Source organism: Cibotium barometz, chromosome 27 (assembly GCF_041138505.1).
Source record: "Cibotium barometz isolate CiBa-2024 chromosome 27, ASM4113850v1, whole genome shotgun sequence".
NCBI lineage: Eukaryota > Viridiplantae > Streptophyta > Polypodiopsida > Cyatheales > Cibotiaceae > Cibotium > Cibotium barometz.
The window spans coordinates 27502823-27525700 of NC_141072.1; the positions used below are offsets into that span (position 1 = coordinate 27502823).

Consider the following 22878-nt stretch of genomic DNA (forward strand, 5'->3'; position numbering starts at 1 on the left):
TAATAATTTCAAGAAATTGATTCTCATGATAGTTCGGCACAAAAGAACTAAGAGTTTGGATTTTAAGACATAGTAAATACAGTCACATGATTTTATGAAAATCATAGTAAATACAGTCGCATGATTTTATTTTTGTCCTCAAAGGTGGAGGTGGTGATGTGGACAGCACAAATGTTCATTTAAATGACTGAAACCATGGTTTACATTTCTCCATCCCACAATTCTGCGAGACTTTTGTAAGGCCCCGACACGGGATTTAAAAAGGAGCTGCCATCTAAGTTCTTTTTCTGCTCGATTTTCCCAATGAGGTGATGATCTTCATCTGTGAGGTGCCAACCGAACACCTCAAAATTTTCTGCCATCCTCTTTTTGTTGAAGCTCTTGGGGAGTAGACTCACTCCTTGGTCTAACCCCCACCTCAACACAATCTAACAAGCATTTATATAAAAAAAAAGCATAAGATTAAAAGAACCTTTTATCAAAACCACTAATGCAATCCAATTGCAACTCCCACTTCAACACAATCTAAAAAACATTGCTTTTAACATATGATTAAAAAAACCTTGTCAAAACCAATAATGCAGCTACATTAATATAATCACTGTAATCATTTTGCAAGTCTTTTAATTGCCTAAGGAGGAAATACTGGGTTCAAATCTACTATTGTGGCAACTGAATTTAGTACCAACTCTCATTAAAATAAAAAAAACTTTTAATTGGTCGAACATTATACTGACCTGTGCCGGAGTCTTGCCATGCTTGAGTGCAACCTCTTTGATTATGGGATCATCTAGAATAGCAGGCGAGCCCCACTGCATAAGTGGTGCCCCTAATGGAGACCATGCAGTAACATGAACGTTGACCTTGCTGCACACTTCTCTTAACTGCTTCTGCTGCCATTTGGGATGCATCTCTACCTGCCAAAAAAAAGCGATATCCATTTTTTTAATGAGAATATTTCATGGATATTTGAATCAAATGATAAGTATACCAAAAAAGTCACTAATCTTGGTCAAAATTTTGGTTGAGGATTGGATAAAAAAGGATGACTAAACCAAAGAAATACTAGCTTTTCAAGAAGATCTGTGGTTGATAAATTGAATAAAAAATGATAAGACACAATGCAAGTCTTTCAAAATGATAAATTAACACTGATTGACAACTTTCACGCCAAAGAATCCTCTCTAAATCAAAATAAAAATGATAAAAAAACATACATTTTGACACCATCCTTTAGACTCAAAACATTTTTGGCAAAATCAAGAGTACCCAAGCCCTAATAAACCTGCAAACAATTCAAATCTACTCAATCTTATTGGTTACAAAAGCAAGGGCACTGCAAACAGTTCGAATTAGTATAATCTAAACGCTGATTCGACTACTGCAATTGAAACGTTTTAAGTATAAGACATATAATCTGATGCAAAAGAAAGCCTTCACCTGATTTACTGCTGGAGGGATCTCTGCAAACTCCAGTAAGTCCATAACTTTCTTGGATGAGAAATTGCTGACACCGATGGCCCTTGTGAGGCCTTGCTTAACACAGTCTTCCATGGCTTTCCATGTGCCTTTGACATCCAATGGCAAAAGCTCGTACGGCTTTGGTTTGATGCGTATGCCTTCCTTGTATCTGATTGGCCAGTGGATGAGGTAAAGGTCCAAATAATCCAATTGCAATTCCCTGCATGATGATAGCAAAAAAAAAAAACATGTGGGGATAATTCTTGCTTGCTCATGTGGCAACTTGTTAAACTTACACTCACTCCCTACCTTTCTTGTAGTCCGTGGAACCATATCATGGTTTATTGCATTGTATTTTTTGCACACATTATATGTATGTATGTGGGTGGGAATGTGCATACACACATACATTCCCACCCACCCCATGATCCAGAAACAAATATCATATTAAATTGAAGTTGTGATTTCTTTTCCAAAATGAAATGATTTATAATGTAAACTTATACTTATATGCATGATACTAGTCCGAAAATGTGATATAAGATTGATACATGGATACTATAAAAAGAAAGGAATGACATAAATAAAAGATGGTTAAGAATTACAAAAACCTGAGGCTTTTTTGGAGGGCTGGGAGGACACCCTCAGGGTAGGCATCAGAGCACCATAGCTTGGAGGTGATGAAGAGGTCCTCTCGCTTCACTGAGCCGGCCTTGATGGCCTCCTGCAAGGCCTCCCCAAGAAACCCTTCGCTATCGTAGAGGCTCGCTGTGTCAAAATGCCTGTAACCCACCTGCGATTAAGGCCATAACTAGTGGTTTAATTCATGCAGTAACATGGAAAAACACAGACCTCGACTGCCATAAGGAAAGTTTAGCAGAACTTAACTCAATTTGATTAGATGGGCAGGGGTGTTTAACTCAGTTTCATGTTATGGGCGCAGGTGTTTAACAGCCGTAATTAATAATGAAGGCTTAGCTACCTCTAGAGCTGCAGAGATGGCTGCCTTCTTCTCTTCGTGGCTTAAGGAGCCATCGGAGCCGGTGCCAAGCCCTAGCAGAGGGATAGAAGCTCCTGTGTTGAGCTGTGCAGCTTCTGCCATGCGTCCTCGAGAGTGTTTTGGAGGTGCTAAAGCGCAAGAGGTGGTGCAGTGTTTCACGTTCTTGTAAAACCAGTGTATACTACTATACTAGCCTTGGGAAGGGCTCTAGTTGTGTACCCTTGCGTCATCCATGTGTCAATAAATGCTCACACTATTTGTGCCATGTGTCAATAAATGCTCACACTATTTGTGCTTCCCAGCCTTTTCCATGTGTTACCATTTTAACTTTTAATTTCACTTTTTACAAATGACCATACAATTCAACCTTTGGCTTTGGACCCTAGTATATTCCTTCTCTTTTTGCTTATGTGGGATGACTGACACTCACCTCTTCCTTCTCCTCAATGGCATCACATTTCTCAACATCTCTTTCGTAGTATCCTACAGGGACTTCAGCAACTCATTCGTGTAGATTGACAGATGTTTAGATGAGATTCTGCTTAAGAGGCTTAAAAAATAATGATAATGTGTATGTTTGTGTTTAACGCAGGTTTTGTGTGTATCCAAGATTGTGTGTGTGAAGAGAGAGAGAGAGAGAGAGAGAGAGAGAGAGAGAGAGAGAGAGAGGGAGGGAGAAACATTTTAATGTGCATGATTGTGTGTGTGTGTGTGTGGAAGCATAGAAGCAATTGACAAAGGGCAATGCATGACGAGATTGCTATACAAAGGTTGCTTGAAAAAAATATTATGGTTGGCATTGCTTTGATGGATATGTGTGTTAAGATTACAGTGCTCGAATGTTGTCTCTTGGAATGCATTAGGTGTAAATATGACCTGAAAATAAAGTGGCATGCTATCGGGAAAGCTGATGAGATCCAAAACAAAGATTTTTTTTGGACCAAAGCTAATATAATGTGTGTGTGTGTTTGCTTCCTTTGTATACAACATGTGTGCACATTTTTTCCCGTGGTATACAAGTAGACCCATAGCCACATATTTGTACTCATTTTACTGGTTGTTATTAGTAGATAACATGTGTACTTTTATCCCTTTGTGACATCGATGTAGTGCTTGGTTTGCACTATTTGCACAATGTGCCCAATAGGAGAAGGTCAAGGAAAAATGAACTTTTTTTAATGGTTATATAATTTGAAGGCTTTCGTCTAGACATGGTCAGCTTCACTTGCATCTTAGGGATATGGGCGATAGAGGAGCAAGTGACAAAAGGACAAATAAATTCCTAATGCAATTGTCTGTCAAGGGTTGTTGGGCAATGCCTTGGTTGGACATGCATATCAAATGAATGATGCTTGCAACAACAGCACAAGTGCTCGATGGGTTATAAATTAAGGCTTGCCTCCATGGTATGCATTCCTCCCTATCCGGAGGACGAGTGTCGACAATCTCTTACTACGTAGTACAATCCTAATATATAATCTTTGATTAGTTTGGGATATATATTTCTTAGTATATAAACTTTCCGCCAACAGGTTCCCGATGATAAAAGAGGACACATCTCTCTCCATGTGTCTATGTATGCCAAGTTTGGTGCTCTATATTCAAAGAAAATGAAGTGTTTGAGGGTCTCCCTTCGTGGATATATACACCTTGATATACAAGTATGCCTTTCTGCCAAAATGGTCTTCAAATTTAAGGCCTACTTTATGGTATCCAAACCTCTCCGGTCGTCCGGAGGACGGGTTGGGGGGCTAGTACAAGAGAATATATGTTGGCCCTTGGGTACTTTGTTAGCCCCCATAACTTAAACACAAGCATGTGGCGTTGAATTCCATTTACCATAACTCTACCATAAATAAATTATTTTTAGGCTCTGACCCATATATACGCATTTACATAAGGATACGTTAAATATGCATATACATGTATGTATACTTGATTGCTTCTATGCATGGGTATATATGGATTGTTATGTGTATGTACACACACACACACACACACACATGAATCTGTATATATAATGTATATATACATTATATATAATGTATATATAATGTATATATATGTGAACATATATATTGACAAAAATATAAATATATGTATATATATGTAGACATATATGTGTGTGTATGTAAATATATATGGATAGACATTGTAGATGTATGTGTATATGTATATACATTTTATATGTTTGTGTGTGCGAGTTCCTAAATTATGCATGTATGTGTGTATGTATATGCATCTCTATATTATTTTTTCTTCGTATGTATGTATACACATAATTGCATGTATATATATATATATATATATATATATATATATATATATATGCGTGTGTATATATTTCGGCCAGTTAATAGCTTTCACATAAGCAAAGAGATTTGTGTGTGTATAAACATGAGAGAGAGAGAGAGAGAGAGAGAGAGAGAGATGTGTGTAAAGGAGAGAGAGAGAGGCTTGGCCGTATATATAGACATATCTTCTCTCTCTCACTCTCCTCTCTCTTTACATAGAAAATGCAAAGAGATAATGTGTTGGGCTATCTATGTATGTGGAGAAGAGAGAGATAGATAAAAGGGAGGGAGAACTATGTATTTTTGCTACTATGGGTGTTCGTGTGTATGTGTGTGTGTGTGTGTGTGTGTGTGTGTGTGTGAGAGAGAGAGAGAGAGAGAGAACCACATATTATTCATAATGGCAGCATGGTCCTTTCTACGAGATCACTCATACATTTTGTTTACTCCATTTCTTAGGGGGAATACGTATGAGGTTATATTTAAATAGCTTTGGTGGAAGCTTAGGAGTCTATTTTAATTTTTTTGTTTCATTAGATGGCTACTTCCCATCGAAGATGAGTCATGCCACTTCTTACTATATATAAAAGAGGACACATATCTCTCCATGTGTCTATGTATGCCAAGTTTCATGCTCTGTTAAAAGAAAATGAAGTGTTTGAGGGTCTCCCTTCGTGGATATATACACCTTGATATACAAGTATGCCTTTCTGCCAAAATGGTCTTCAAATTTAAGGCCTACTTTATGGTATCCAAACCTCTCCGGTCGTCCGGAGGACGGGTTGGGGGGCTAGTACAAGAGAATATATGTTGGCCCTTGGGTACTTTGTTAGCCCCCATAACTTAAACAGAAGCATGTGGCATTGAAGTCCATTTACCATAGACTCTACCATAAATAAATTATTTTTAGGCTTTGATTGGCGATCTAGATGCTTACGCGATAATCTAGATGAGAATGATCTGGATCTGGATCTTGGTTGATGTGAGATTTGAAAATTCCATAGAGCAAAATATGCAGTTTTTTTTGTATTTTTTTAAAATTTTAAGGTTTTTGTGAATGCTTTTTGGGTTTTTTTTTTACATGATAAGGTTTCTTATAGTAAAGTCTAATGTCATGTTTATCAACGCAATTTAAGAAAAAAAACACTCATTAGATTAATGCCTTGATTGAGCTAATCTAGGCATGTTAATATATAATAATGTCTTAGTTCATTTAAGGCTAATGCTCATAGTGATGATGAAATCCATTAAGTGGAGAAATAGCTTACCTCAATCATGCCTAGGAGAGCTTTATCTTCATTCCACCACTCTCATGAGCCAAAGAATTGAACAAAATAAGCACCACAAAACACCAAATTAGGCCCTGCTAAGATTTGCAAGATCTCCTTTTTCCTAAAAGGTTATTAATGTTTTTTTAATATCCATACCCATGACAAAAGGCGAAAACAAGGATGAGAAACTATGTGAAACTAAAAGACATACACCTTGTAGGACGAATTGTTGAAGCTATGATCCATTGCAAGTAATGTTAAACAAGACTCGAAAGAAACTGGGACCATTATTCAGATTAGAAATGGTAGCAGTTTTGTATAGCCTATTGATGAATCTCTACAAGACAATCACATAGAATCTTATTCAACATCTTTCAACTTTTCCCATATATAATCAACAGCTAGTATATTGCTTTTCATATTCTTCATCTCCAAGTAGTTGTAGATCAAGCATAAAAGTTTTTGCCATTAAGACATCATGGAAATCCTCCTATGTAACACAAAGTAGACCACTCTTGGTGAGTCATCTCTACAAAACAACCATGAATTGGTTTGGTGTCCCAACTACCCCTAGGCCCTGTGTGCAAAAGAAGATGACATCATGGTATCATATGAAAGGTTATTCTATTCTCCAATCTCTAACAATGATGCCTACAAAGACATTTTAAGAAATTTGAAGGCCTCATCAATCCTCTTTCCCAACAATCAATCGATAGCCTCTTTGTATCTACCTATGCAAACGGTCAATAATAAACTCCTCAATCTCTCAATGTCGGGATATTTAAGGCCCTGCATGCAAATCTTGACTTTGCCCAAGCATATCAAAAGGGCTCTCTGCACGGTTGATTGTGAAAGATCCCTGTCCCCACCGTGCAACGAATTCTGGGGTGCTAGCAGCAGCGGAAGTAGCACTTCTTGCGCAGGGCAGGGTCCCTCACTCGGGGCCTCGCCCACGTATATCCGGACAAGAGACTAATCCCTTGGTTCTTCCAAAACCGAACCCGAAAAAACTTTCCTCGCCCGGAAAGCACGGGCGATTCCTCCAGGATATTTTTACTCTAACGTAGTCAAGAGCCTTAACTAATTGAACTGATCTGACCAAACCCGTAAGTCCCATAGTCAGATCAAGGAAAAGACTTGCACTTGGATCATAGAGACCAACGCTTTTTTACTCATTGAGAGGCACAGCCGTTGATTCTTTTCCATAGAACAATTTTTATCCGGGATTTACTTTATCTATTGTACCATAGCAGAATTGAGTCTCATTTTAGGGATCCATCAGTCCAGCCTAACCCCATCCAGTCCCGTGGGTTAGCCAACCGCCCAACCACTGTGGTGATGGGATCCATTTAAGAATTTGGTTAGGTTTTGTCCCGGGTACCAAGGAAAAGAGTTCCCAGGCCCCCTAGTCGGATATTCATGCAAACTTAAAACTAGTCACACCACTTACACACCCAATATGAAATTGCATTTTTCACAGATTCAGCTGTGAAAACAATCTTTTAATGAAACTATAGTATCACTGATCATAATCCTCCAAAATATCCGGTTGAATCCTAATTTCCAATTTTCCCTTCATCGGTGTACCTATGGCATCATTGGCAACCAGAACGCTCACCACCTGTCCACACTGAGGGGCCTTTTCGATAGTTCCTAGCTCATAGTACCCGGCAATATATTCACTTATAAAAATCAAAATGGAATCTCTATTGAAGATCAGCAAGATCAACCAACAGATCCATATAAAAAAGCCATGGACTCATCCGTTGAGGACCAGTAAGGTCAATCGAGCAGATCCATGCCCAAATTCAGAAAACAACTCTTACTCCTTGTTTCAATATCTTCCCCGACGCACGTGTGGGTATCTTCGGCGACCCAGAGCTCGAGCAGCGTATGGTCAGCACCCTGTAGGATCCTTCGCAGGTCACCTAGCGCTTCACTCATAGGCCGTTTCCTTGGTCCCTCATCCACCGTACCAGAAGCTCACCATTTAAATCGAACCGAGGCTGGTCAAGACCTCGGTCGACCTTGCTACACGAGACGTCCTCCATTGACTCTCAGCTGTTGCAACTTTATCAGTTTAGGTCTCCCCACGACCTCATTCACAAGACAGTCAAAATGCTTCCCCAGCATTCTTGACATAAAACAGTCATTTCAAAACAGGTCATAAATACAGTTTCTATAACGAAATCTGGTCTTTCCACATTGTTCCACATCAATCCACATTATTTAATCCACATCCATTTCATATGTGTTCCCATTCTCATCCAATCATATCATTTTCATCTCATCACATCTTTCCTCATTTATCCTCATCAGATCTCATCCACTCGTATCTACCCATATCCACTCGCATCTACCCATATCCACATCTCATCACATCACATTCATTCACATCTCATCCATTCATATCTACCCCGATCCACATCACATCACATCACATCCATTTCACCTCACATCTCATTCATTCACATCTATCCTGATTCACATCCCATCACATCTATCCTGATTCACATCCCATCACATCTCATCCATTCACATCACATCTCATTCATTCACATCACATCTCATTCATTCACATCTATCCCGTATCACGTTCATTCACATCACATATCATTCATTCACATCTATCCCAATACATCACATCCATTTCACATCACATCTCATTCATTCACATCCCGATTCACATCTCATCCATTCACATCCCATATCATTCATTCACATCCCAATTCACATGACAGCACATCTCACACATCACATCTCATTCTTTCACATACACATCCACATCCATTCTTTCACATACATCCACATCCATTCTTTTACATACACATCCACATCCATTCTTTCACATACATATCCACATCCATTCTTCACATACACATCCACATCCATTCTTTCACATACATCCACATCCATTCTTTCACATACACATCCACATCCATTTTCATCACATACACATTCACATCCATTCTTCACATACACATCCACATCCATTCTTCACATACACATTCACATCCATTTTCACCACCACATACACATCCATTCACATCCCATATCATTCATTTACATCCCGATTCACATGACATCACATCTCATCCATTCATTCACATCTCTCTGATTCACATGTCATCATATCTATTCACATATCATCACATCTATTCACTCAGGGACCGCTTCGTCGGCCCTCGCCCATCGTACCGGAAGCGCACCATTTTTCAACTATACCGAGGTTGGTCAAGCTTTGTGTCACGTGAGCCGTCCTTTGAACACTCCCCTCCCCGCCAGTTGATTGCAAACCGAACTTCCCTTAGAAAAACATATACCAAATGCTCCCTCCAGCATTCTAGCGTAACACAGTCCTTTAAGAAAACAGGGTTTCTATGCAAGTTTTCAGTTTGATTTTCTTTTGAATATAAGGAGTATTTCTTGAATCAATATCCCCAAAACTTCTTGATCAAAATTCTAAATTTCATACCAGAATTCCTCGAATTCTATAACCTTGATCCACATATCAATTTGAAGGGTCTCAAACTTAGTTTCAGATTTGGTGGAGTTTTGAGTGTATTTTTTTAAACTGGTCACACCTTCTTTCCTCGAAACTGATGAAAGAGTTTGGTCTTGGTCATAGTCTGATTCAAGGTTCCAGTCAGATAAGATTTTTCCTGAACGATCTCTCTCGAAAAGGTTTGATAATTTAGTTACTATTTTACTGAATTTCTTTCTTTGAATATTCACTTAACTGATTTCTAAATTAGTTACGAATTCTAATGAGGAATAAATTAATCATTTATCTGAATATTTTGATCTCGATAGATTTCTTGAATTTTCTTTTTGCAATCCGTGTGAATATAAAACGATAGAAATTTCTCTCTTAGAGTATTTAATTATTCATTTATCAAATACTCATAGAATTTAAACATAGAATTTAAGAGAATTCTAATTTTGATATAAAAATTCTTTATGCATCTATTTATGCATAAAAATCAATTTTAATAAGAATAACACTTTTGTAATAAAAAAATTCCTTTATGCATCTTTCTATGTATAAAAATCAAATTTAATAAGAATAACCCTTTTGTAATAAAAAATTTCCTTTATGCATCTTTCTATGCATAGAAATCAAATTTAATAAGAATAACACTTTTGTAATAAAAAAGATTCCTTTATGCATCTTTCTATGCATAGAAATCAAATTTAATAAGAATAACACTTTTGTAATAAAAAAGATTCCTTTATGCATCTTTCTATGCATAGAAATCAAATTTAATAAGAATAACACTTTTGTAATAAAAAAAGATTCCTTTATGCATCTTTCTATGCATAGAAATCAAACTTAATAAGAATAACACTTTTGTAATAAAAAAATTTCTTTTATGCATCTTTCTATGCATAGAAATCAAATTTAATAAGAATAACACTTTTATAATTAAAAAATTTCATTATGCATCCTTCTATTCATAGAAATCAAATTTAATAATTAGTATCAGTGATATCCATGCATATTCATAGGTGAATATGTACATGGAGTAATTAGAATATTTCTTTAAGATGCAAAAATGGTGGGAATTACTCTTTTGGAATAACATAAAAACAAACTTTCTTTTTCACAGAATTCTGGAAAATTTTGCCATGGCTAACCATTTCTCACCTAATTTAGAATTATAGAACTCTAATCTACATAATTTTCTAAATTCAAGAGAGTAAACACTAAGAAGAGTTTAATTAATCACTTAGTTAATCTTTCTAGGATTAAGAAAGGTTGGAAGTAAAGAAGAGAAGGGGGTGGCCTTTTCATCAAAGGCATAGCATTTGAATTTAATTCAATCATTTGCAAAACATAAAAATCAAGAAAACCATAGATTTTTCATTAAAATTCGCAAACAAAGTAAGAAAATTAGCTTACATAGAGCTTGTAAGCTCTCCTTTGGCTTGAGGGATTGAGGATTCTACTATTGTTTGAAGCAATAGTGGCCACCAATTCACTTTGGAGAGGATTAGGCCAAAAAATAATTGAATTATTAAAAAATTCAATGTAGATGGCTCAGGACAGGAGTAAAGTAACAGTGCATAAACACCGTTGAGCTTTTACAAAGGGGGAGGCTTCTATTTATAGGAAAAAGTGAGCCTCTAACCAAGCAAACTGATTCTAGAATTTTCCAGATCAGTTTGGTCAATTTTTGACCATTTTTGGGTCAGTTCAGCTTACTTTTTGGATCTAGTTTTGAAATAGGAGAGAGGAGAGATGAAAATATCTCATTTTATTGATTAAGAATTGGGGATAATGATGAGAAAAAGGCGCCTACTTCATGAGGGGAGATCCCCACACTGAGGTGTCAAAATTCAGTTTTTTAATTCTTTTCTTTGGTCCTTAGTTCACTCTTCATCTTATGTGAGCATTTACTCATTTTTGGGGGTTTTTCTTTTATTCTTCAATTTATCTCCTCCCTACACTTGGATTGATCCTATTGGCCCATAGGAACCTTAATTAGACCATAATCCAAAAATTTCTGAAAATCTGGACCCTTAGGCTAAGGTCCTTTATACCTATTTTCAATTAATTCCAATTGCACATTGGAAAGTTCTTTTTGAATTTTTGTTTCAAGGGAAACCATTTTAGATACTAGGAGGATTTTTATATCCAAAAATATCTCAATTTTGAATTACCTCCCTCTAGACATTTTCTCTCTCCAAGCCAAAACCCCATGATCTTTCTTTTATTTCAGAGAGGGGAATAATTATAAGATCATAAGGAAAGGTTCTTACACCTGTGCACCTCAAAAGCTGGAGGGAGGAATCTTACAGATTGTCTCCTAATCTAGTGCCCCCTTGTATAAAGACCGCTCAATCAGTCAACTCAATGTTGTTGCTACCCCAAAGTAGAAGGCAAGTCTCTGGTGGTCAATGAAGACCGGCATCCCAACCCCATCATGCAAGCATCTAATTTCAAAGATGGTGTAACAAATCATTCCCATTCTTGATAAAATGTCTATTACTCCTAATTTTCTTGATGAAGTGCAAAAAAAGGGCTTTGGGCTGCCCGAGAAGCCAACGCATGTGTGTTGGCTTCTCGAATAGCCCAAAGCCCTTTTTTTGGGACTTAAGATGTAAAGAACGAGTCAGAGACTTTAAAGACGGGGAAGGGTCAAAAACTTTCACCTAGATACTGCGGCCCCTTTAAAATCCTTAAGAAGGTTAGTAGATTAGCGTACAAATTAGATTTGTCGGAGAGCTCTTGAGTTTATCATGTTTTTCATGTTAGTAAACTACGAAAAACCGTTGATCGACATAGTTTCTCCAAGAGTTTTGGTGAAGTTGATAGAACCACCATCTTTTCCACATGAACCCGAGAGGATTCTTAGATTTAGAGATCGGAACACAAGACACACTGTGTACCGAGAGGCACTTGTTAAGTGGAAGGATCGCGAGGATGAGGCGTCCATGTGGGAGCGCTTGAGTACGCTAGCCAATAACTTTATGAAGTTCGTTTTCATGGATAAAAACTCTTCTTAAGGGGGGAGTAATGTTACATAGCCTGTAATAGATGGAGAGCTCGATCGAACTCCGAGATCGCCCACCGAAGCGTGGGCAATGACAAGCAAGCTGAGGTTCAGGGGAGAGGGCGCTTGGGCATAGTTCTGCAGGCAATCAGGTATGTGTGTGCAGGCAGGCCACCATATATACCCAGCAGTGGGGAACCTTATCCCCATTCCCTCTATATCTGGATGGTGATCCAGATCTCCCCTCCTCCGTCGACGCATTGCTGCTATCTTAGCATGACAAATTGCTTATATATGATGTAATATAGTGGGATGTCGAGCTATATATAAGCCGACCACTATCATTTTTATATATACATAGCCTAGGACTAGGTCACATTTTGGCAATGACACAACCAATTTGTAACATAGGAAGGCTCGTATATAAAATATTTTGAGTAATGAGAAAAGAAGTATCCCATTGTGAGCAACAATTGAGTTTTGAGTTTTTGTCTCTTGCTTGTTTCTTGTTTCTTGTTGCTTTTTGCTTGTTGCTTGTTGCTAGTATTGCTTGCATGCTTGCTTTCTTGTTGATGTGCATGTAAATAGGGATTTAGGGAGGGAGGTATGTTACTCACAGTGCTCAACATACACAGTTTCTGTAACCCTTTTTTGCATTATTTGCTTATTTATGATGTAATTAGTGGGATATTGAGCTACATATAAACTACCATCATTTTTGTACATACATAGCCTAGAACTAGCTCACACTTTAGTAACGGGCTTCCCAGAAGCGCCAATTCTAACATATGAAGGCTTGTGTATAAGACATTTTGGGGAAATGAGAAAAGAAAAATCCCATCATCAGCAATTGAGTTTTGAGTTTTGAGTCTTTGTTTCTTGCTTGTTGCTTGTTGCTTGCATGCTTGCTTTCTTGTTGATGTGCACGTGAGTAGGGATTTAGCTTTACTCTTGAGAGCATGCTTTTGTCTTCCTCTCTACATCTCCATCTTTATCTCAAGCTCAAGACAGAGTAAGCTAGGTAACAAGGTTGAAAAGAGCTTTACATAGCTCTAATCCCTTGTTGCACTCACTTGTGGAGGACCTATTCTTCAATGTGACGATGAAGAAGGGCACACTAGAGTTGTCTAGCTTTCCCCCGGCATCCTATGCGGCTAATGGTAAGTCCCCTAATGACTCTACCACCTTATGCGTATGTCCCATAATGACTCGCTTCCTTCTTCTTAATTTCTTTGTGTAAGGACTAGATAGTTCAAAGTAGTGACCATTGACTCCTTATTTCTCTAGCTTCTAAATAAGCAAATATGACCTAAACACATCCCTAGTGCCATAATTGTTTGACTGAAGCTCCAAGCCAGAAATTGCTTTCCGTTATACTCGTTTTTGGTCGTTCATAGACTTGTAATCTAGCTTGGATCACCGTATTTGACCTTGTTGTTGGCGTCTTTCACCATGCAGACCCATCTTGCCCCCCTTAATTAGATGGTGCCATTAATTAGAGGGCGCTTGTGTTCTTAATCATCCCGTGAGACTGCTCCTTGCATCCTTGGAGTCGTTGACATCCTCTACCCTTATTGACTTTGACTACATTGACTCATGTTGACTCGATCGACGTTTACAACTCTCTCTCTCTCTCTCTCTCTCTCTCTCACACACACACAGGTGATGATGGGGACATGGGATTGCCCTCCACTCACACTTTTAAGGGCCTGGTTTCTACTTCTTGTTACACCCATGAGATGTTTAAAAAATCTACTTCCAATACCACACTCACAACCCAAAAGTAAAATCAGAGAACGATACCCCTTTACACAGCGTTGCAAATCTGTCCGGACACTTACAGCAATCGCGTATGAACACATGCTTATCAAACTGGTTCAGGTAGTTCCTCCGACTTACGTTGTTCAAAATGTATGATATCATCAAATAATAGCCGGATTAGGGTTGACAGTTGTAATCACTGGATCTAGGGTTAACCATGGATCTCGAGGTCGCGCAGGCATTTTTCTCAGATTTGGTTTTAAGGTTCACAGATGAAATTAGGGTATTTAATGCTCAGTTTAAGGGTTTTAGGTTGTACAGATGAAACTACTGTTTCCTGTTGTTGTCTCAGGTTAGGGTTTACTGAATTACACCACAGTGGCTGCGCCAGGCCGTGAAACATGGCTGCTTGCATATGGATTTACCTTTGATAACATGAGGAGGCTTGATAAGGGGCTTCAACCCATGAACCTTATGCTTAACCAAGGTTTCCATTTATCAGAGCATCGTATACAGTCTCTTCTGGTTAAAAGAAATGACTTAGAGGCTGGCAGATTTGCACATTACATCATGTGTGTCAGCGACCCCTACTCAGTACTGCTGTCGGGCTGCTTGATCCGTCTGCTCGCCTCTTTCAAAAGCTTGCTGGAAGCAAACCTAGTGTTTTGTCAAGTGGCCCAACCGACTGTTCACACATGGCAGGCGATCATCTCAGCACATCACGTGAATGGGGAAGGCTTCCAGGCTATTGAGTTGTATTACAGGATGGTATCAGAGGGAATACAGCCAAACAGATTTGTGTTTTCCTGTGTATTGAGAGCCTGTGCTAGCATAGGAGGGTCTAAGGAGGGGATGCTGATACATGAACATGTCATCAAATGTGGGTTGGATTCTGATGTGGTCGTGGGGAGCACTCTTATTGACATGTATGCAAAGTGTAGGAATGTAGAGAAGGCCCACAAAGTATTTGACAGACTGCGAAACCGCAATGTAGTGTCTTGGAATGCGCTGGTTGCAGGATATGTACAAAATGGACTAGGTCACACAGCCCTCAACCTTTTTAGGGAAATGCAGGCAGGGGGTGGCACAGGTCCAAACAAGGTCACATTCCTTTGTGCCTTGAAAGCATGCAGCCAGATAGGAGATGTAAGGCAGGGCAAAGCAATACACCAGCAATTAATCAATAAAGGATTCTACTCTGATGTTGTCATTGGCAACACACTGATAGATATGTATTCAAAATGTGGCAGATTGGATGAAGCAAGCAGAGTGCTCAATGGCTTGCCGAATAGAAACGTTGTGTCGTGGAGTGCAATCATTGCAGGATTGGCACAGCACAAGAATGGTCTTTTAGCTTTACAGCTTTATGAGCAAATGCAACACGAAGGTTTAAACCCTGATAGAGTCACACTGATAAGTTTCTTGAATGCATGCAGTGGTGTACAGGCCATAGAGCATGGCAAGATTATACATGACCAGATTATCAAAAGGGGTTTTGGTGCAGATTTGGTTGTTAGAGGGGCTCTCATTAACATGTATGTGAAATGTGAGAGGCTCAATGATGCCCGCAAAGTGTTTGATGAGGTGTCAAATCAGACTGTCGTGTTATGGGGGGCAATGATATCAGGATATACCCAGCATGGCCAGGGTCTTATTGCACTTGAACTTTATGAGAAGATGCAGCAGAGTGGTGTGAAGCCAGACAAGTTTTTGTTTTCTTGCCTTCTGAAAGCATGTGGGCACCTAGGAGCATTGGAACAAGGAAAGGTTTTACATGATCAGATGACCAAAAGTAGAGTTGGATCAGACATTGTGATTGGGAACACGCTCATCGATATGTACATGAGATGTGGGGATCTTATGGAGGCGTGCAAAGTGTTTGATGAGTTGCCGTGTCGAGATGTTGTGTCATGGGGTTTGATGATCTCAATACATGCCCAGCAGGGTAATGGCAGGCTAGCAGTCCAATGCTTTAAGGACATGCAGCAAGACGGCATAAAGCCAAATGAAATGTTTTATGCACGGCTACTCTCTGCATGCAGTCATGCAGGGCAAGTGGAGGAAGGCCAGTGGCAGCTTAACTCCATAAACGAAAACCATTGCTTTGGCCCTAGTATTAAACACTTTACATGCATTATTGACCTTCTTGGCTGTGCTGGGCACCTGGAAGCTGCCAAAAACATACTCCAAACGATGCCGTTTTCGCCCAATGTCATTGGCTGGATGTCTTTGCTAACAGGATGCTTAAGGCATGGCAATCTGGAGCTGGGCCAGCACTGTCTTAACCAAATTGTCCAGCTTGATCCGCAAAGTGCATCCGGTTATGTGCTCTTGTCAAAAATTTATGCAGATGCCCACACGTGGAATGAAGCCCATAAAACACAAGATTGGAGAAGATGTGTGAGTGCATCTAAAAAGCCAGGAAAAGCATGGGTAGAGGTAAGTAATACTGATTTGATATTGGAGCCGTCACTACGAAATGTTGGGCAAGGTCCCTTATTTGGGGACTTTAATAAGGAAATTTGTGTAGATTATCATAGTATCAATGGGTATACATTCAAGACTGAAAAAAAAAAATCAACATTTTATTAATTACTTCAACAAGGGTCTCTTAGAATTGATATCATAGAACTCAGCTTTTATTAATATAAAACTAACCAGTAAATAAGGTGTTATGAACAACATATTGTAGGAATTGTATTTTACCCTGGTTACTCAATAGACAAGCAGTCTTGCCTATGCAACTTGGGTGCGGAGATACCTAAAGAGGCCCTTGGCAGCCTGGTCTGACTGATTGTTGAATTGGGCCAAGGAGGGCTTATTATGATTAGGTGGAACATGATAAAAACGGTGAGCCATGGGAGAGAGAAAAGAGAGAACTAAGGTCTGAGAGAGAGAGTAAATACTTGCACAAACCAACGATCAGGATTTAATTGGTATAATCTTATACCAAGTACATGCCTTTTTGTAGGTTTACAACCTTATCTTTTGACCCAAACAAATCACCCTCACAAATACACACAACACATGTCAATTAGCCAGATATAAGGAGATGCTCACACCTAAGCAGGTGTTCACATACATATACACATGAATAAGGTTATACACACACATAAGATGACTCATACACGAGACACACACGTACGAGGCTCCAAAGTATGAACGTCACTATCATTTGACAATGTATCACATTTCATCTTTTTCATGGCTCAAGTACAAATTATATTGCTCCAAGTCTCTTGTGGCACGGTATATGCTACTCTCCATGCAAGTAGAGCTCTTTTCTTTTCATCTCAATTGGAGGATTTATGGCCATTGCTTTTTTTTTATTTTCACATAGTTCTTCCATAGAACCTACACACTTCAGGCAAGAGATGTCCTCTAGATGCACTCCAAATCATGTATGACTACACTCGTAGGTTGGTTTCAAAATAGGATTCCATCATCAATGGGGCCCAATGTGAGTCCTTCCAGTCTTATGCTTCAATCATGTAAGGCATATAAAATAAGTTAGTTGGTAAGAAAGAATATTCAAGAACTTGGTGCTCTTAATTATTGTAAGAAGCTTATCTCGTGTCAATAATCAACTGTGTAGTATATGCAAAGTTTCTAACGAACTTCTTGAAGTAGCTACACAAGCCAAGAAAAAATCAAAGATTGTGAATATCATGGAATTTGAGCAAAATAATAATGCTTTTGATCTTTTTAAGATCCACTCAAATACCATGAACAAATAGGATATATTCTGCATTTAATTTCTTCTTAAAAGAAGCTAAAAATTTTCCATAAGAACTATTCTACATTTTAGAATTTCTAGTAGTAAAAGTTGTGTGTTTAGAATTGAGAGCAAGATCAGATTACGAGGATGATACATATTAGCATCTTCCTAATGATAGGCTTAAGGCTGGCAATAAATTGCCTTCTTTGCTCTCTTTTTTTTACCTTCTTGATCACTTCAACCTATAATAAGATATCCTAAAAAATGTATGCTTTCAAAAAAAAAAATCTCCACTTGGTGTAGAGAATCTCATCATTGAAGAGCTTTAGCTTGTATTGTAAAGAAAGAAAATGTTTCTTCAAAAGATGTTTGAATTCTTTCCACGCACTAAGCCAATACTTGCCCTAATTAATTACATTCCACCATAAAGCAGCTTTTCAATCAAATGATTGCAAGCACATTTAATCTTATCTTTTTTCAAGATTTTTTTGCCTGAAAAGTAATCATCTAACTAACTGAGCCAAGCAATAAGTACACAACATCTTTCCTTCCATTATAAAAATTATGTTACGTGAATTCCTTTTAGCTAACTCGTGTGTCTTTTCAATAACTCTAGGCATGCAATTTAGCCTCAATAGTGTGTCGAACACCTGTGTTAGTATCCCTAGATTCCTACTCATTGGTATCCTAGATGCCTGGGTGTTGGCATCCCAGATGATGATGGTATACTCTCGAATGTGTAATTCTTGTGCATTGGGTGTTGGTATCCCAAATTCTATGACAAGAAATCCTCAGTACCTTGAAAATAAAGCTTAAGAAATAAATGAAAAACCATGGCATGGGGGCTAACTTAAGTGCATGGAGGATTGTCCCTTTTTGACACTTGGAAGCCTCTCGTGCATGGTGGGCTACCCTTTTGCCTATATAAGAAGGCCAGAAGGAGGACAAAACACAACATTCTTCTTCTCTATCTTCCTGAAAATAAAAAAAAATTCACATTTGTGCTTAGAACATTAGATACGATATTCTAATACATGGCCATGATCATGCTCAGTTGATATTTGCCTTTAACGTACAACAATTTCACTTGCATTGTGGGTTGTGCGACCATTTTGTACAGGTGGATAAATAAAGAAAGAAAGTACTGTAAATAATTGTAAATAGATAAATAAATAATACAAACTTGACTTAGCTCAATACGCTCGAAAAAAATTGAATTCGTGTTGAAGTTGAGAAAACACTTTGTTTGAAGGATGAACTCGAGGCTTGTTTTACCCGATTTTTTGATGAAGACCATGAAGGTTCAAGAGTCTTTAGCGTAGGTCAAATTTTATTTCTTCACTTTTTCCACCGCCTGAAAAATGATATTCTGCTCCCAAAAGCTGAAGAACATTTTAGAGACTTTTGGGGAGAAATTCTAGACCTTTCTAGACTTAAAATAGGCCAAAATGTTTTTTTGGGCTCAAAAAATACTAAAATTTCTAAAGATTTCCAAAAATCTTTTTAAACCCTTACATGACTCCCAACAATTTACAACAAGTCATTTGACTACTGAAAGCCTTGAAATAAATTTTTCTTTGAGCTTTTCTAAGCTTTTATGCTTAGAAGCTTAATCTCAAACCATGGTTTTTCAATAAGAAAAAAGGGAGGAAGGTTTTTTAGTCATCTAGAGCCCTTATTTAAAATTGAAAGACGATAAGAGGAGACTAAAGTGGTTTTGGTGAATAAAATGGTTTTGAGCTTTCAAAGGTGGTTTTCCACCCTTCTTTGCGTTTTCGTCAATATCCAAGGGTTAAAAAACACCCTTAGCCTTTAAGCCTTTAAACCTTTAAAAACACTCTTAGTCTTAAAAAACACCCTTAGTCTTCAAGCCTTTAAACCTTCAATTTTCCCCTCCTTCCTTCTTTTCTTCCACAAATTGACCTAGCTCGTGCTCTAATATCATTGACACAAGAATCTCCATCTGGGTAATCGTGGAATTGATTTCTCAATCATATGAATTCATTAACCATTCAATATAAAGAAATTGTAACAAACTCAACATAAAAGCTTGAAAATAGCACATAAAATAATACATTAAAATTCTTAGCTCCACACGACACTATCAATGGGTGCAATCTTCAATGTTATGAGAACGTATTTCAAGTTCTCTTCAAAATATTATTCTACCCTCTTAGATAATTCAGGGACGCATAGATTGTCTTTATATTATGTCAAATTATGTTAATATCATGGGTGATGCCATTATAAATATTAATATGTTTGGTGCACATTGATGTATGTTTGGGACTCTAGTGTTTGTTACTGGTGGTTTGTATGACATGGTTATTCTTGGAGCACTTACACCTAATAAGCATGTGTAATAATGGTTTGTTTTCCCATGGAATATGTGTTAGATTTACCAAATTATTTGTTGGATATTTTATAGGTGAGGAAGACTTGGAAGATTGAGGTAGATGCACATAATTCATTATTTTGGAAGGCATTCACAAATTTGAACAAGCTTTGTAAATATGTGCAAGAATGTGCGCACTTATTTATTTATTTTTTGCAAGCTTAGACTTACAAAAATTATAGGTGAGGAGGACTTTCAAGATTGAGGTGAATGCGCATAAATTATTAAGAAGACATTCACAATTTTGAACAAGCTTTATAAATATGTATAAGCTTATGCACACCTCTTTTTTTATTTTTGCAAGCTTAGACTTAAAAACATAAACTTTGGGAAATATTTACACTTTAAATTTTGTAAAGCATGAAAATATTTTATCGTAGCCTCAAGTAATTGATATTGATAGAACTCTCTATTTTGGGGGGCAAAAGAGAGTGTGGTGCAAAGAAAAGCACACTTTTATATTTTTGGAGGCTATGGCGCACCCATTGATAGTGTCACATGCATATCTAAGTATTTTAATGTGATATTTTATGTGCTATTTTCAAGCCTGGTTTATGTTGAATTTTTTACAATTGCTTTATATTGAATGGTTGATTTATTCGTATGCTTGAGAAATTAATTCCATAATTATCTAGATTATTCTTGTGTCATCATCAATAGTGGATGTATTTCATGCTTCGGGATAATGTCTACCAAAATCACTCCATGTTGAAGCCAAATTTGACACTTAATAGGGTTGAGAGAGATTTTGTATCTCATATCTCTAACACCTTCCATAAAGCACCAAAGATATGTTTTCCATTTTTTATTGACACAAAGGTCATCCATGAAGATTTCAGAGTTTTTGAAGATACTTCTTGTAATCTATGACTCATCCATGAAGACTTCAAGGAGTCTTTGAAGATACTCCTTACAAGCTATGAGTCTTTGAAAAGTACCAAGGGCATTGGATAGGCCAAAAGGCATAACCTTGTATGCATCATATAAGCCCCACTATTGTAAAAATCATCTTATGCTAATCCTTTAGGTCTATTTCCACACTTGATTATAGCCCAAAATCCATCAAGGAAGCTACAAGCTTCCTTGCATGCTACTCACTCAAGCACGTGTTATGTGAATGGCAAGGGTAATGATCTTTTACAATCACTATGTCGACCTTTTTTTAGGCTAATGCAGGCTTTTATTTTTCCATTTTTCTTGGGAACTATAACAATGGGGGATACCCAAGAAAAATGAGGGTCCAGGATAGGGTCACTCATATCGATCCACGAAAATTCCATGCTCAACCTGTAGTCATAGCAGAGTCGTACTTCATTCTCTTATTTGACATGTGCTCTTTCTCATCATCTTTTATATTTTTATTTTTATGGTTAGTCAAATTTTTAATATGTGTATAATTTCTATATTGATGTACATGTTGATGCAAGCTATATTGTCATGGAATAGCTTTTTCAATAGGCTCCCTCTTGATATGGACATGAACTTTGTCGGGGAGAAAAACATGGAGGGTAAAAGTAATGATATTAGCATAAGTGCCCCCTTCTTGCTTTCTATCATACCTTCACCTCGTGGAAGGTATTGTAGGTTTTTTGTAACCATCCCTTCCAACTTTTCTCCATGAGTGTTTTTAGGAGCTCCCTTTGTTACTTGTTGTGGCATGTCAATTTCCAGCTTTAATGGCGATAGAATGCTCTCATAAGACTAGTGGAGCTTATGGGTTCACTCTATATAAATGAGCAATGGAGTTGACACTTACGTAGTGGGTCGCTCTAGGGAAACCAACGGGGTTGGGGCTTGGATAGCCAACAATGGTTTTATAACCTTTAGTGATGTAGAATCTTCACCATCAATCTCCATGTTTTGTGTGATAGGGTTTCTCTTTGGGATCCAATCTTGTTTGGGTATTGGTGGTGAAGATTCTTTTACAATAGTTTTCCCTTTGTTAGCTTTTGATCTATTGAAGCCTTTATGCATCACTGATGAGGAGATTTGGGAATTTGTAAGCAGCAGTGAGACTAGTGGTATACATTTATGTTTTGGTATCCAAATACAATGGTTATCCTCGTTGTAGTAGCCTTGAGCTTTCAATAAATGTTTGGGTATCCATTTTGAGGTAGCTTGTAATTTAGACTTCCTACGCTGATTATTGTGTTGAGGCCCTCTTTGCTTTGTTGGTTGAGGTGGCATAGATGGAGAAATTTTGGGAACCCATTTCAAGGCAGATTATGTACGACCAAGTATTACCATTTTAGGTAATGTTCTTGCAGGGGAAGTCTCCCATCAAGTGGTTATTTCCACCACAGTATGTATCTATTTGTAATAGCCCAAGAACCTTGGTATTTCTACCATGGATACCTTTCACCTTTAAGGAGGTATCTCTACGAGTTGGGGTTTTCCCAATTGGTTCCATGCATTGAAGGAAATTAGATTGTGACTGGCTCCCGTATCAAGTAATGCATTATAAAGCACTTTACCACATAA

General features: G+C 37.9%; 2 protein-coding genes across 2 annotated transcripts; one reads left to right on the forward strand and one right to left on the reverse strand.

The window, feature by feature from the left end:
- Nucleotides 1-2680, reverse strand: LOC147623244 (non-functional NADPH-dependent codeinone reductase 2-like). The gene is made up of 5 exons (XM_086821335.1): nt 2444-2680; nt 2073-2254; nt 1441-1681; nt 738-917; nt 1-428 (listed from the first exon to the last, which is right to left on the reverse strand). The coding sequence occupies exons 1-5, from the start codon at nt 2561-2563 to the stop codon at nt 201-203; spliced, it is 951 nt and encodes a 316-aa protein (XP_086677461.1). The 5' UTR covers nt 2564-2680; the 3' UTR covers nt 1-200.
- Nucleotides 2681-14719: 12039 nt separating this feature from the next.
- On the forward strand, nt 14720-16876 carry LOC147623245 (putative pentatricopeptide repeat-containing protein At3g15130). The gene has a single exon (XM_086821753.1). The coding sequence runs from the start codon at nt 14720-14722 to the stop codon at nt 16874-16876; it is 2157 nt and encodes a 718-aa protein (XP_086677879.1).
- The last annotated feature ends 6002 nt before the right edge of the window (nt 16877-22878 follow it).

Bases quoted from the DNA above. Each gene is read 5' to 3' on its own strand.
- LOC147623244 (XM_086821335.1), bottom strand. From the start codon at position 2,563: ATGGCAGAAGCTGCACAGCTCAACACAGGAGCTTCTATCCCTCTGCTA. The intron at 2,255-2,443 runs GTAGCTAAGCCT...CCTTAATCGCAG, and splicing joins CCATCTCTGCAGCTCTAGAG to GTGGGTTACAGGCATTTTGA. The intron at 1,682-2,072 runs GTTTTTGTAATT...ATCATCATGCAG, and splicing joins GCCCTCCAAAAAAGCCTCAG to GGAATTGCAATTGGATTATT.
- LOC147623245 (XM_086821753.1), top strand. From the start codon at position 14,720: ATGAGGAGGCTTGATAAGGGGCTTCAACCCATGAACCTTATGCTTAAC.